This window comes from Bison bison, unplaced genomic scaffold (genome assembly GCF_000754665.1).
Source record: "Bison bison bison isolate TAMUID 2011002044 unplaced genomic scaffold, Bison_UMD1.0 scf7180017864329, whole genome shotgun sequence".
NCBI classification, from domain to species: Eukaryota; Metazoa; Chordata; class Mammalia; order Artiodactyla; family Bovidae; genus Bison; species Bison bison.
The window spans coordinates 4336233-4351452 of record NW_011494901.1 but is presented as its reverse complement, the minus strand read 5'-3'; the positions used below and the strand labels follow the sequence as shown (position 1 = coordinate 4351452).

The following is a 15220-nucleotide window of genomic DNA, read 5'->3' as shown; positions in this document are numbered from 1 at the left end:
CCCCCCCGGCCCGGGGGCCCCCCCCTGCCGTGAAACAAGTAAAACTGAAACAGAGGGCTGACAGCCGTGAGAGTTTGAAACCAGCCGCAAAACCACTCCCCAGCAAAACCGTGCGAAAGGAGTCAAAAGAAGAAACCCCTGAAGTCACAAAAGGGCTGGAAAAGGCACCCAAAGTTGAAAGCAAAGAAAAGGTGACGGTGAAAAAAGACAAACCTGTGAAAACCGAGACCAAACCTCCAGTGACAGAAAAGGAGACGCCCAGCAAAGAAGAGCTGCCCCCAGCCAAAGCTGAGGGCGCCGAGAAGCAGGGCACAGATGTCAAACCCAAAGTCGCCAAGGAGAAGACGGTGAAGAAGGAGACAAAGCCAAAAGCCGAAGAGAAGAAAGAGGAGAAGGAAAAGGAAAAGCCAAAGAAAGAAGTGGCTAAGAAGGAGGACAAAACACCTGTCAAGAAGGAGGAAAAACCAAAAAAGGAAGAGGTGAAAAAGGAAGTCAAAAAAGAAATCAAGAAAGAAGAGAAAAAAGAAATCAAAAAAGAGGTTAAGAAAGAAACCCCACTCAAGGAAGCCAAGAAGGAAGTGAAGAAGGAGGAAAAGAAGGAAATTAAAAAGGAGGAAAAGGAGCCCAAAAAAGAAATTAAGAAACTTCCTAAAGACACAAAGAAATCACCTACTCCAGTAGCTGAGGCAAAAAAACCGGCTGCATTAAAACCAAAAGTACCCAAGAAGGAAGAGCCTGTCAAGAAAGAGGCAGTGGCTGCTGGGAAGCCAAAGGAGAAGGGGAAGATTAAAGTGGTCAAGAAGGAAGGCAAGACTGCAGAGGCTGCGGCAGCAGCCCTTGGCCCGGTGCCTGCCGCAGCAGCTGTGGCTGGGTTAGCAACCACCGGCCCCGCCAAAGAACTTGAGGCCGAGAGGTCCCTCATGTCCTCCCCCGAGGATCTGACCAAGGACTTTGAGGAGCTGAAGGCTGAAGAGGTCGACGTCGCGAAAGACATCAAGCCTCAGCTGGAGCTGATCGAAGATGAAGAGAAACTGAAGCAAACTGAGCCCGTCGAAGCCTATGTCATCCAGAAAGAGACCGAAGTCATCAAAGGCCCCGCCGAGTCCCCTGATGAGGGAATCACCACCACTGAAGGGGAGGGGGAGTGTGAGCAGACCCCCGAGGAGCTGGAGCCCGTTGAGAAGCAGGGGGTGGAGGACACTGAAAAATTTGAAGACGAGGGTGCAGGTTTCGAGGAGTCCTCTGAGACCGGAGACTATGAAGAGAAGGCAGAAACTGAAGAGGCGGAGGAACCGGAAGAGGACGCAGAGGACCACGTGCGTGTGAGCACCTCCAAGTACAGCCTGGCGGAGGAGGAGGAGAGTGCTAAGGCTGAGGCGGATGCGCACGTCAAGGAGAAGAGGGAGTCTGTGGCCAGTGGTGACGACCGAGCCGAAGAAGACATGGATGAGGCCCTGGAGAAGGGAGAGGCCGAGCAGTCTGAGGAGGAGGCGGAAGAGGAGGACAGAGCCGAGGACGCCAGGGAGGAAGACTATGAGCCCGAAAAGGCGGAAGCAGAAGACTACGTGAGGGCTGTGGTGGACAAGGCTGCCGAGGCCCAGTATGGGTTCCTCACCATGGCCCCCAAGCCTGTGGGAGCCCAGTCTCCCGTCCAAGAACCTGCCTCTTCCATTCACGACGAGACTTTACCTGGAGGCTCGGAGAGTGAGGCCACTGCCTCTGACGAGGAGAATCGGGAAGACCAGCCTGAAGAATTCACGGCCACCTCCGGCTACACCCAGTCTACCATTGAGATATCCAGCGAGCCCACCCCCATGGATGAGATGTCTACTCCCCGAGACGTGATGAGTGACGAGACCAACAATGAAGAGACCGAGTCCCCGTCTCAAGAATTTGTAAACATCACCAAATACGAGTCTTCACTGTATTCTCAGGAATATGCCAAACCTGCTGTGACATCTCTCAATGGACTTTCTGATGGGTCAAAAACAGATGCCACTGATGGGAGGGACTACAATGCTTCAGCCTCCACCATCTCACCACCTTCCTCCATGGAGGAAGACAAATTCAGCAGATCTGCTCTACGTGAGGCCTACTACTCTGAAGAGAAAGATGTGAGAGCTGGTGCCACGCTGGAGATCAAAGACACCGTCTCACCAGTTTTGGATGAAAAACTCAGTCCACCCAAGAGCCCATCCCTGAGTCCATCTCCGCCATCACCCATAGAAAAGACCCCCCTGGGTGAACGTAGCGTGAACTTTTCCCTGACACCCAATGAGATTAAAGTCTCAGCAGAAGCAGAAGTTGTCCCAGTGTCTCCTGAGGTGACCCAAGAAGTAGTGGAAGAACACTGTGCCAGTCCTGAGGATAAGACCCTGGAAGTGGTGTCTCCATCTCAGTCTGTGACTGGCAGTGCTGGCCACACACCATACTACCAATCTCCAACTGAAGAGAAATCTAGTCATCTTCCCACAGAGGTCATTGAAAAACCAGCAGCAGTCCCGGTGAGCTTTGAATTCAGTGATGCCAAAGATGAAAGTGAAAGGGCTTCCATAAGCCCCATGGATGAACCTGTGCCTGACTCAGAATCTCCTATTGAAAAAGTTTTGTCTCCATTACGGAGCCCTCCCCTAATTGGATCCGAGTCTGCATATGAAAGTTTCCTAAGTGCAGATGACAAGGCTCCTGGCAGAGGTACCGAAAGCCCCTTTGAAGGAAAGGATGAAAAAGAAGCCTCTCCAGACCAAATAAGTCCAGTTTCTGACATGACTTCCACTGGTCTTTTCCAAGACAAACAGGAAGGGAAAAGCACAGATTTTATACCAATAAAGGAAGACTTTGGTCAAGAAAAGAAAACTGATGATGTTGAAGACATGAGTTCTCAAGCAGGACTGACCTTAGATGAAAGGAAGTTAGGAGGAGATGTTTCTCCTACACAAATAGATGTCAGTCAGTTTGGATCTCTTAAAGAAGACACTAAGATGTCCATTTCTGAAGGCACCGTCTCAGACAAGTCAGCTACCCCTGTCGATGAGGGGGTAGTTGAAGACACATACTCTCATATGGAGGGGGTGGCCTCCGTCTCCACAGCTTCTGTGGCTACCAGCTCATTCCCAGAGCCAACGACAGACGACGTGTCTCCCTCACTGCACGCTGAGGTTGGATCCCCACACTCCACTGAAGTAGATGACTCTCTCTCAGTGTCTGTTGTGCAAACGCCTACCACTTTCCAGGAAACAGAAATGTCTCCATCAAAAGAAGAATGCCCACGACCAATGTCAATTTCTCCACCAGACTTCTCCCCTAAAACAGCCAAGTCTCAGACTCCAGTTCAAGATCACAGATCAGAACAATCCTCAATGTCTATTGAATTTGGCCAGGAGTCCCCTGAGCACTCCCTTGCTATGGACTTCAGTCGTCAGTCTCCCGATCACCCTACAGTGGGTGCAGGCATGCTTCATATCACTGAAAACGGGCCCACTGAGGTGGACTACAGTCCTTCTGACATGCAGGACTCTAGTTTATCCCATAAGATCCCACCAACAGAGGAGCCGTCCTACACCCAAGATAATGATCTCTCTGAGCTCATCTCGGTGTCTCAGGTGGAGGCTTCCCCATCCACCTCTTCTGCTCACACCCCTTCTCAGATAGCATCTCCTCTCCAAGAAGATACTCTGTCTGATGCTGTTCCTCCCAGAGACATATCCTTATATGCCTCACTCACCTCTGAAAAAGTGCAAAGTCTGGATGCTGAGAAGCTATCTCCTAAATCTGATATCTCTCCACTCACCCCAAGAGAATCCTCTCCTTTGTATTCCCCTAGTCTTTCAGATTCTACCTCTGCAGTCAAAGAGAGCACAGCAGCGTGCCACACTGCCTCTCCCCCACCGATGGATGCAGCGTCCACAGAGCCCTATGGCTTCCGTGCCTCCATGTTATTTGATACGATGCCGCACCATCTAGCCTTGAATAGAGATTTGACCACACCTGGCATGGAGAAGGATACTGGAGGAAAGACACCTGGAGACTTCAGCTATGCCTATCAGAAGCCTGAGACAATGACCAGGTCTCCAGATGAAGAAGGTTACGACTATGAGGCTTATGAGAAAACCACCCGGACCCCAGATGTGAGTGGCTATTACTATGAGAAGACTGAGAGCATCACCAAATCCCCATGTGACAGCAGCTACTCCTATGAGACAATGGAGAAGACCAGCAAGAGTCCTGAAGATGGTGGCTATGCCTATGAGATTACTGAAAAGACCACCCGGAGCCCGGAAGAGTCTGGGTACGCGTATGAGATAAGTGAGAAGACCATAAGGACCCCTGAAGTGAGTGCCTACAGCTACGAAAAGGCTGAGCGGTCTCGAAGGCTCCTGGATGACATCAGCAATGGCTATGACGATTCTGAAGAGGGCGGCCACACACTTGGGGATTCCAGCTACTCTTATGAGACCACTGAGAAAACTGCCGGTTTCCCTGAGTCTGAAAGTTACTCCTACGAGACATCAACAACAACCACTCGATCCCCAGATGCCTCCGCATACTGTTATGAGACCCCAGAGAAAATCACTCGAGCCCCCCAGGTATCTTCATATGCCTATGAGACTTCAGACCAGTGCTACACGGCAGAAAAGAAGTCCCCCTCCGAGGCTCGCCAGGATGTGGACTTATGCCTTGTGTCCTCCTGCGAATACAAGCATCCCAAGACGGAGCTCTCACCTTCCTTCATTAATCCCAATCCTCTCGAGTGGTTTGCCAGTGAAGAGCCAACTGAAGAATCGGAAAAGCCCCTCACCCAGTCAGGAGGAGCCCCGCCACCCCCTGGAGGGAAGCCCCAGGGCCGACAATGTGATGAAACCCCTCCCACCTCAGTCAGCGAGTCCGCCCCGTCCCAGACTGACTCTGATGTCCCTCCAGAGACTGAAGAGTGCCCCTCCATCACAGCTGATGCCAACATTGACTCTGAAGATGAGTCGGAAACCATCCCCACAGATAAAACTGTCACCTACAAACACATGGATCCACCTCCGGCCCCCATGCAGGACCGTAGCCCTTCTCCACGCCACCCTGATGTGTCCATGATGGACCCGGAGGCCTTGGCCATCGAGCAGAACCTGGGCAAAGCTCTGAAGAAAGACCTGAAAGAGAAGACCAAGACCAAAAAGCCTGGTACCAAGACCAAGTCGTCCTCACCTGTCAAGAAGGGTGATGGGAAGTCCAAGCCCTCTGCGGCTTCACCCAAGCCAGGGGCCTTGAAGGAATCCTCGGATAAGGTGTCCAAAGTGGCTTCTCCTAAGAAGAAAGAATCTGTGGAAAAAGCAACCAAAACTACCACCACTCCTGAGGTCAAAGCTGCACGTGGGGAAGAGAAAGACAAGGAGACCAAGAATGCCGCCAATGCCTCCACATCCAAATCGGTGAAGACGGCAACTGCAGGTAGGTGGGAGGTGCTGGCATCCTGGAACAGGACACTGCAATTCTACTTTTAGCTACAGCCTCTGCCTTTCCCCCTGACTTTGTACTGGGGAGGTGAGAGAGCACAGCTTAGTGCCCTTCCTTCCTTTCACCATTTTCTTTTGCCACAAGGTAGGGAGACCCACCCAGTGTAGCCCACAGGCCTTGCAGGGAGCTCAGCATATAGCCCAGGGCAGCTCTGATTTCCCAGATGCGGCCCCTGGGTTTGCTCCCTTTTGCAAAACTGCAGCCTTGTCCGAATCTTCAGAACCAAAGATGTGTGTTTCAGGCTCCTCGGGAAGATTCTGTTGACACTGGCTTCAACCATGCTGGCCCCAGAATCAAGCTGAGGTGCCATGAGCCAGGAGCTCCCGCAGGCCTAGGGAGAACTAGAGTTCCAAGGCAAGCCTGGAATAAACATCATAGGTCCAAGGTTTAGGTTCCATTTTTAAAAGTAAAAATATTTTAATTAAAATGATAACATTTTTTAAATTAAAAAAATCACCTGGCTGGAGATGCATCTTCATTCAAGGCAGTGCTCTGGTTAATCAACCAGTGAGGTCAGCTGACCACTGGGTACCCAGTACAGATTGAGAAAAGAGCATCCAAGACTCTACTTATTCCATTCTGACCACACTGCCTCACTAATACAGACTCAACATCTTGTTTTAGGTCGAAATTCAACTTGGCAAGAGCAAGCATCCCTGACTTCAGGTTCTTAGACTTATCAAGTTCTCGGCAGTGATCTGGGTTTTTGATGAATCTGGGTTTCTGATGATCCAGCTTCATTTTGTTGCTTCAAAACAATCACAGGGATTTGAATTCATATATTTTATTTGCTTTACATAGTTACTTGAAGGTTTTAGATCACAGTTCACAAACATGTAAAGCAAAAAATAAGCAACACTTTCTTGATTTATTATGGAAAATCTGATAGACGAACCTTTGAAACTCTAAAATTCAGTATTTAGTACTTTAGGAAGTACTAGTTACAAGTTTTTACTTTTAGGCAACGTGAAGCATCAATTTCAAGACTCATATCAGATTTCCTCTTTTTATTTGCACATAGAAAACAAACTGAATTTGTTCATGCTTAGAATTTGTATAGAGCCACCAGATAATAAATCTTGATCTAAAGGACTTGACAGTGACCATGCACTTAGGAGAAAACATGAAATCAATTCAAACAGATAAAAACCCAACTGAAATTTGCTACCAAACTCATGAAACTTACACTATAGCCCACACAATTGATTTTATCACTTTTTTTTTTTTTTTTTGGTCATTTAAAGATAATTTTGAGGGAAAGTGAGTTAATTTGAATTTACATTGAGGATGCTTTCCCAACAGATTTTTTTAAAAGACAAAACTGCACTATTAATTAATTTTAAAACAAACCTGGGTCAACTTCCAGTGGTTCTCTCAGTTTGGGCTTCTATGAGCAATGTTCATTTGGTGTCAACGGGAGTGATTCAAGGTGCAAGTGGAAACTGCAGGCATTTAAAAATATTAGATGAACTGTAACTCACAAACCTCTGCTACAAGTCAGAATTCTTTGGGAGATTTACACATGAATATGTTTAGGACTTTTAGCTTAGGTTCATTATAATGGCTGGTTAATCTATTCATGAAATGATTCAGTTTATCCAAATACCAGTTTGGCTGATTCTTACTACCCCCTGCCCTCCAAAATAAAAATAAACCAGTTCATAGCTGATTTTGACTGTGGGATGGCAGTCTCTATACATCCCATGGAGAAAGGCAAGAGAATTAAATTTAGAGGATCCTGCTAGTATTTTAAGTGGTTTCACAGCAGTGGTCTCAAACCAGATACACATTAGCATTGGCTGGGATGCTTTTAAAAAGTGATGGTACCCTGGTCAGTGAAGCCTTACCACAGCCATTGAAGCCAGGGCATCTGTATTAAGCATGCTAAGTGATTCTAATCATGTGGCCAGGAGGAAGAACCACTGCCTTACAATGCTAGTTCTGTTAATGTTTCAACCTTCTGATTAGAACAAATCAGAAAGCCAATTCTAGAAACAAGGTAGCCAGAAACTGAGATTAATCTGAACCTTCATTTTGCCCAGGCTTTCTGACTTGGGGGGAATTTTGGCTGTGACATACCTACCCCTTACCTCAGTCCGGTATGTTCTGATTGGCTAGAGAAAGCAGAGTCTTTCTGAACCTTCCTGTTGCTAAAGTTTGGTATCTAGTCTTGTCTAAGGAGAGACGTCTACCATTTAGAGGACTGTCCTAAGGAGAGAATACAGTGTTTTCATCAGTTTATGCATGAGGCTGAGGTGCTGAGGGTCTTGGAGATCATATGACATCAAGATCTGACTACTGGCTAGATCAAATGTGAGGGGATAATATTCAGCTGTGGGCCAAACTGCTTTTAAATGAAATCCTAACATGAATTACTAAGATGGCTTAACTATGCTTTACCAAATGCAGATGCTTTCCTTTGTCCTTTAAAATCTATTTCTTAGATCACATTTCAAATGAAAAGACACACTAGCAGCTCTTTTAGGAGTGTTAGCGTCTAGTTCTATCTTTGGGGAAAGCCTTGGCAACTCTTCTTAATTGCTAATGTGTTTAAGGGAAATGCCCCATTCTTCATTTCTCCTGAGATGGTAAACAGTCAAGTGATGCTGTCTCAGACTGCCAGTGTCAAATGCCCTCTGTGAGAGAGGGGAGTGCCCACACCCACTCCCATGTCCCAGAGCGCCTTCTGGGGAATAAGTAGGGAAGGCCTGCTGGACAGATGAGTCTCTTTGCATTTTTGTGACCCTGGCCTTCTCTTTGTTTTTATTTGTTTACTGAAGGGCCAGGAACCACCAAGACGTCCAAGCCCTCAGCTGTGCCCCCAGGCCCCCCTGTGTACCTGGACCTATGCTATATTCCCAACCATAGCAATAGTAAGAATGTCGACGTTGAATTTTTCAAGAGAGTGAGATCATCCTACTACGTGGTGAGTGGGAACGACCCTGCTGCTGAGGAGCCCAGCCGGGCTGTCTTGGATGCCTTGCTGGAAGGGAAAGCCCAGTGGGGCAGCAACATGCAGGTAAGAGTTCCAGGACGGTGTTTGCACAACACGTGGAGCTGTGTCCAGAGGCAGCAGGAAGGGATCGTGTTTAATGAGGCACCACCGTGGATCCCCATGAGGTGCCCACGGGGCCTGCTGCACTTGGACAAAGTGGATTTCACACACACAAGCTGGTCTAAAAGCATTTGCGCCACCAGCCACCATGGACTTGGAGGAAGGCCACTTTACCACCCTAAAGTATAATCTGCAGAGTGGGCCCAAGATTACACACCGTTCATATACCAAGAAAATTAACCAGCGTAACCAAGTGTCATATTTCCATGTGAGATGGATAAAGATTAGCCTTTACTTGTCTTTCCCAAGTAGACAAAAGCTAGAGATATGGCCATTTAGAAAATCAGCTGTCCACATGAGATTCTGCAGGAGCACTGCTGAAAATGGTCCTTAGCAGGACACTCCCAACACCCAAACATCGTAATGAGCCACAAACCACTCATTATTTCAGTTATGGATTTTATCTAAGTTTTATTTACGGTTTTGTATAGTGATCTAGTAAACTATTTGCATAATGTTAAATAGAAATCCTGGTTATTTCATTATATGAAATCTAATGCACTCAGTGGCCTCTTACTGAATACTAGATAGAATTTAAGCTAGTAATCACTTACCCACCCCACTCCTCTGTCCCCAAACACACACACAAAGACATAAATCTTTGCTCTCATGATGAAATGTTAGTTAACATGCAATTAGAAGGTTTTCGGCTGCATTAATAACTAAATGCCCCTTTGTTTTAAATATGCAATATCTTTAATGTAAAACATCAGTTGTGTTAAAGAAAATACAAGAAATTCCACCTTAACTGAAGAACTTCTCATAATGCTAAAGAATTGAAAACTGATACAGATGAACTAACTGGCTAGTCATGACTTGCTTTTGGTTCTAGTCTTCAACTGCCCCAGAAAAACTAATTTTTTAGCAGCTTTATTCTGGTTCCTAGAAAATGTAAGTTGGAAAGTCCTATGGATTTTCTAAGGACAATAGAATATTTTTCTCTTTCCCTTTCTTTTTCTAATGGTCTAATTAATACCTTACTGCTGTTCTATTTTTCCCCACCCCATTTCTGGTTCTGCTCTTCAGCAGCTGTTTTCTCTCTCCCTGCAGGTGACCCTGATCCCGACTCATGACTCAGAAGTGATGAGGGAATGGTACCAGGAGACCCATGAGAAACAGCAGGACCTCAACATCATGGTTTTAGCAAGCAGCAGCACAGTGGTTATGCAAGATGAATCCTTCCCTGCATGCAAGATCGAACTGTAACAACCAAGGTCAGCCGCACCACAGGATTTGAACTTTGTTTCCAGAAATTCTTCGATTTGAAACCACCTTTTCTAAAAAAAACGTCAATTCATCTAAATAAGTCGCTGAACTGTTACCTGCCAAACACTATACTGTGTCATGGTGATACAAGTCACTAATATTTCTCAGTTTTTGCTGATTGCTAAGGGAAGTAGCAGTCTTCCCACACTAGGGTTCAAGTTACTGCAAAATTACCTACCCCAGTTCATCTCTGCTGAACATTTGGAAACCATGCACTAGCAAACCCAGCTGACTTCTGCTAAGGTAGAGGCATTTGTCTTAGAGAGAAAGAGAGAGAGAGAGAGTGCGCGTGCACAAGAGAGGGAACACAGGACAGAGAGAGAGAGAGAGAGAGAATGAGAAGGAAAAAAGAATGCAAGAGAAGGAGATGTAATGGTAAAGAGTGCTGGTGAGATACCAGAGAGAAAGAGAGCAGGGTGGGGCAGGGAGGAGAAAATAACCAACAGTCACGTCTGCATTTTCTGTCTATTCTGTTGTCTGCAAAGTTTGTAACTTGTGGCAGTCTGAGTCATCAAAAAGGGTCTTAATTTCCTAAAACAAGTTGGCTGGAAGAAAACAGAAAAGAACAACACTTGTTATGAGGGCATGTGAGATTTTTCACGCCTTAATTAAGCTCCTTCAGTTTGAAGGCTGCACACTGACATAGTGTAGGGAGTGTAGACTGGACATACAAGTGGTTTGAACCCCATTCAGAACTCTCAGACTCTTCAAACACACAAGTAGATTGATCTAAGGCATGTTCCCAGCATCTGTGCACACAGCTAGTCCACTCTGAGTCAATTAACCTGCATGCGGAGACACCCAAGTCCACCCCAATTAACAAGCAAATACCAAAGCAGTTGGGAGTACATAGGTAGACAATTTGCCTTAGGAAGTGACTTGAATGTACAAAGATACTTGATGCACTTATTTTTTAATGTGAGACAGCAAGTTTATAAAACATCCGTGTAGGATTATAGATACTCCAGTTACAGGAGCATGTGTGTGCATGTGGGAGGGGTACTTGGAGCTTACCTGATTGGTGCAACAGTCTGATGCTGAGCATTGTGTTGAATACCACCTCAGGCCCCTCAGCCAAACAAGTTGAGCCTGTCTTAGCTTCTTTACTACTGCAAGTTCAAGACTAAAATGGCTTCTATGATCAGAACTGGGAAAACAATGAATCTTAATGGTGGAAGAGGTTCTCAGCAAGTGTACAGTATTTAGCTTCCTTTGTCTTACAGTGGCTTTTTTTTTTTTAATTTTCCATTAATTTCAGCATAATTATGGGAACAAGTGTACAGAAGAATTTTTTTTTTTAAGATATGTGGGAACTTTTCATAGATGAACTTTTTAACAGATGTTTTCATTTACAGGAAAATGCACAGAAAATTTTCAAGTGACAGTCCTTTTTTTTTTTTTAAGTGTTTTGTAAGACAAAAAAATGAGTAGTGTTTTTTGAAGTTCTGGTGAAAACTGAAGTCTGATATTGCAGTAATATTTATTAAAAGTCCATCCTACCAGGAATAGTAATACCTCCCACCCCTTGAGTCCCATAACAAAAATCTGGGTATGTGCTATTTGAGAGTGGGGGAGAATGGCTAAACTTTTCTAGGCCTTTACAAGTACATCACCCAGTGGTATCCTGCATACTTCTTTCAAGATCTTCAACCATGAGGTAAAAGAACCAAGACAAGTTCAAAGGATCCTAGCAAAAATTTGCTTTGGGATTTTCCTTTCTGGGAAAAAAAATTCATTGAAAGCAAATGAATTTCCAGCTCCTATGGTTTATTATGTAGAGTTCAGAGATCATGTTCATCATTGTTATCACTGAACTGTGAACCTGGGAAGCCAGTTCATGATTAAAACTGATGTCAAGTTTCAAGTTGCAGATCAGCGCACCCAGTGTTCAGATGTGGCAAACTTTTTGGTGACAGCTGTTCTGGGCTCTGTCGCCTTGTGTCTCCTGCAGACTCTTAAGACCTACGGAGTAGTCAACAATCACCTCGTTTTATTTCCTATGTAGTTATTTATTTCAGAATTAACATTTTAGTTTATTTTTGTCTGATAAGTGTGTGTTTTGCACTGCTAACTACTATGAGGGTTTAAACAATGCTTCTTCTGGGTCCCTTCACTGAGGACCTAATGCAGTCTACTTAATGCTGTGAATTACATTTTTCAAATGTTTAATTTTTTTAAAAAATCTATTTTTTTTAGGCTTCTCTAGAAATGCAGCTTTTATTTATTACCCTGTTTCTTGGAAGTCCTTAAGAACAATGCATTAAGGGTACAAAAAGTGAACACATGATAGGAAACTCATTGACAAAAATGGATTTCAATGAGTATAAACTCATCTACTTCAAAGGTGTTTTAAGAGCCAACCTACGATACTCAAGATAATTCTTAATAACTAGTTGTTAAGTTGGTTCACAGAATTCATTGGAAGAGAAAGAGACTTCCAGCCTTCTTGCCAAATTCAGACCTCTGGTTGATTTTTCTTTGATAGAAGATGGAATTGTTTTCCAATTTCCCACATTAATTTACCATGTACATAATTTTGCTTTAAGAAAAAAACCAAACATTTTAGGAGAATTATAGCCAGTCTTCAAATATAACCATTCTATCCCACTCTTTTTCTTTCTTTTTTTGCTTTGGAATTTAGTGGAAAAAATACACAAAAGCTGTCACTGATCAGCTGGCTCTTTAAATAGATAAGTACCTTTCTCCATCCATTATTCTCAGTGATGACCACAGAGCCCAAATATCACAGGAAAACGAATATTTACATTATAGGTTGCTCCTGTCCTTCCAGACACCTTTCCTACCTGTGTGACTAACCTAATTTTGCTAGTTCCATAAATACACAATTAGTTTAGAAACAGCCATCACAATGTACCATGTACATTCATGGTGAGAGCTAAAGATTGACACAGACTTCTAGGAGCTTTATTCATACTGATTATGTAATCCAATTGTATAGATTGAATATTTGAGTGGAAGGAATTTACATTCTGTTTAAATGATGGGATTCCATCGAGATATAGCACTCATGATCATGACCTTTTTGGTAGTATTCTTAAAATTCTACAGAGACTAAATGTTAGAGATGATCCTCCATTTTCAATTTTAACTAATTCTATCCCGTTTCTCAAAACCCAATCCTTGTGCATGCTTTTCTCAGTCTTGTGGTGGGACTGGATACAATGACTGACCTTCCCCTTCACCCCTCCCCCAACCCTTATATGCCATTTCCCATGGAGTTCAAAAAAAATTTTTTTTTAACCTTACATATCATAGTGAATGGTTTCCCCAGTGTATATGAATGTTTTAAGTGTCTCCAATAGCTTACACAGTTTAGGAGCTTTCCAATACTCATTTAATAAGGTTTAATCATTTGCTAATGGAAATTTTACCACTTCCCATTTTCCCTGTTACCAAATTTCAGCTCTCAGGAGCTGTTCTGCAATTCTGAAATTGCTTTTCTTGCCTCTTTAGTCACCTGTCACAGGAGGTTCTTGCTCAGTAATGATATGGTGAGTTAGATTAATAACTTTTTTTTGCACTTCAGATTTAGAAGAAACGATCCTATTTCCATTTGAAAGGAACTGTAAAGCTTTTTTATCATTTAACCAACTGAACAACACACCAAAAGCAGCCTAGGGATGAGCACTTCTTTGAAGGCGATTAGGTTATTCACCTGGTATTAAAACTATTTACTATGGAAAAAAAAAAATCTGTGACTTTATTCATTTTAAAAGGCAGCATCAAAAACTGAAAAGGAAGGGAAAAATAAACAGCTTCTCTGTACTCATTTGGCGCTCCCCCCAAAAAAGGAGCCATTGAGATGGGGCCTTAAGACCAGGCTGCCCAGCAGAAGGCCCTACGGCCCTTCCCCCGGGAGGGTGGGGCCTGGGCCCTGCCGAGAAGCACCTCCCACTCCTCTCTCTCGTCCTGAATGGTGTTTGTGTCGGTCCGCAGCTGTGTATGGTATTACGTCTTATAATCCTGCATCACTTCTATCCTATCCAGTCATATCTAATGTAGAAAATTAGTTTCCAGTGAAAGTAATACGTAGTGCTTTTATGATACTTGTGTGCAATATCCCCTCTTCCATTGAGGATATTTGATGTAAAAGAAAAAAGAATCAGTTCCACAATAAAAATACAAAAGTGGGTGTGTGTGCTGTGCTGTCTTTGGTTGTGTATTGCTGTTGGGCGCGTCGGAGAGTTGGGATCTGCTGCCCACAGAGGTGTGCGTTTGTCGGGGGTTCTTTTACAAGGGTGATTATATTCTTTGCAGAGTGGGTTCCCTGGTTTTTGGTAAACTTCTGAGAGGGCCCTGCTACTATTTTTACAACTGCTGTTGCTAAGTCACTTCAGTCGTGTCCAACTCTGACCCCATAGTCAGCAGCCCACCAGGCTCCCCCGTCCCTGGGATTCTCCAGGCAAGAACACTGGAGTGGGTTGCCATTTCCTTCTCCAGTGCGTGAAAGTGAAAAGTGAGTGAAGTCGCTCAGTCGTGTCTGACTCTTAGCGACCCCATGAACTACAGCCCACCAGGCTCCTCCGTCCATGGGATTTTCCAGGCAAGAGTACTAAAGTGGGGTGCCACTGCCTTCTCCAACAACTGCTGTTGAGTTATCTTTTATAGCTAAGCCTGAGAGGACCTTGGGGACAGAAACTGGAAGATCAGAGAGAGTTAAAATTATTGCTCACAAAGAAAAAGTAGATAGAGCAGTGTAGCTGAAGGAGGATATTGAGAGGGTTTCCTACTAAATTATAATATAAACCCCCAAACCAAGTTCTTATTCCTAGGTTTGCCATACCTGGCTGTGTGACCTCAGTCACTTAATCCGTCCTGAATTTCTTTCTTTACCTGTAAAAAATGAGAAGATTTGACAAGATGGTCAAACTGGATGATTCCTCCAAGGGCTGACTTTCTGGAGCTCTACAAAGCCATCACACTCTGTCATTGTATCTTCGCTTGTTGTTCAGTTACAGAATAAACCCTGTATAACATAATATGCTGTGAATTAGGTTCACACCTTGGAACTAGAAATTGTTTAGGAAACGTGATGATAAATAATAATAAAAAGGAAGGACTCCCTTTAATCATTCAGTGATTATTATACCTTTACTCCATACCCAGCGGTGGGAAGAAAGTGGGGTTTGTTTAAAGGTGAGCAAAACGTAAAGTCCTTCCCTAACTGGTCTCAGTGACAGGGACTCGCCAAATCCAAGGATGAGTGTAGGTGACTGTAGGAAAACCAGCAGACGTGAGGCTAAACTGAGGCCAGGTGCATGTGTATCAGTGTGTTAGACAAAGCAAATTCCAGGCCCAACTGCTCAGAGGAAG

At 44.5% G+C, this 15220-nt stretch overlaps 1 protein-coding gene across 1 annotated transcript in view; it reads left to right on the top strand.

Moving 5' to 3' along the window:
• Positions 1 to 14037, top strand: part of MAP1B (microtubule-associated protein 1B) — a 92884-nt gene extending 78847 nt beyond the window's left edge. The window contains exons 6-8 of the mRNA XM_010853568.1: positions 17 to 5439; positions 8286 to 8524; positions 9671 to 14037. Coding sequence (XP_010851870.1) covers positions 17 to 5439; positions 8286 to 8524; positions 9671 to 9826 — 5818 coding nt within the window. The 3' untranslated portion in view covers positions 9827 to 14037. The remainder of the gene's footprint in view (positions 1 to 16; positions 5440 to 8285; positions 8525 to 9670) is intronic.
• Positions 14038 to 15220: the final 1183 nt, after the last annotated feature.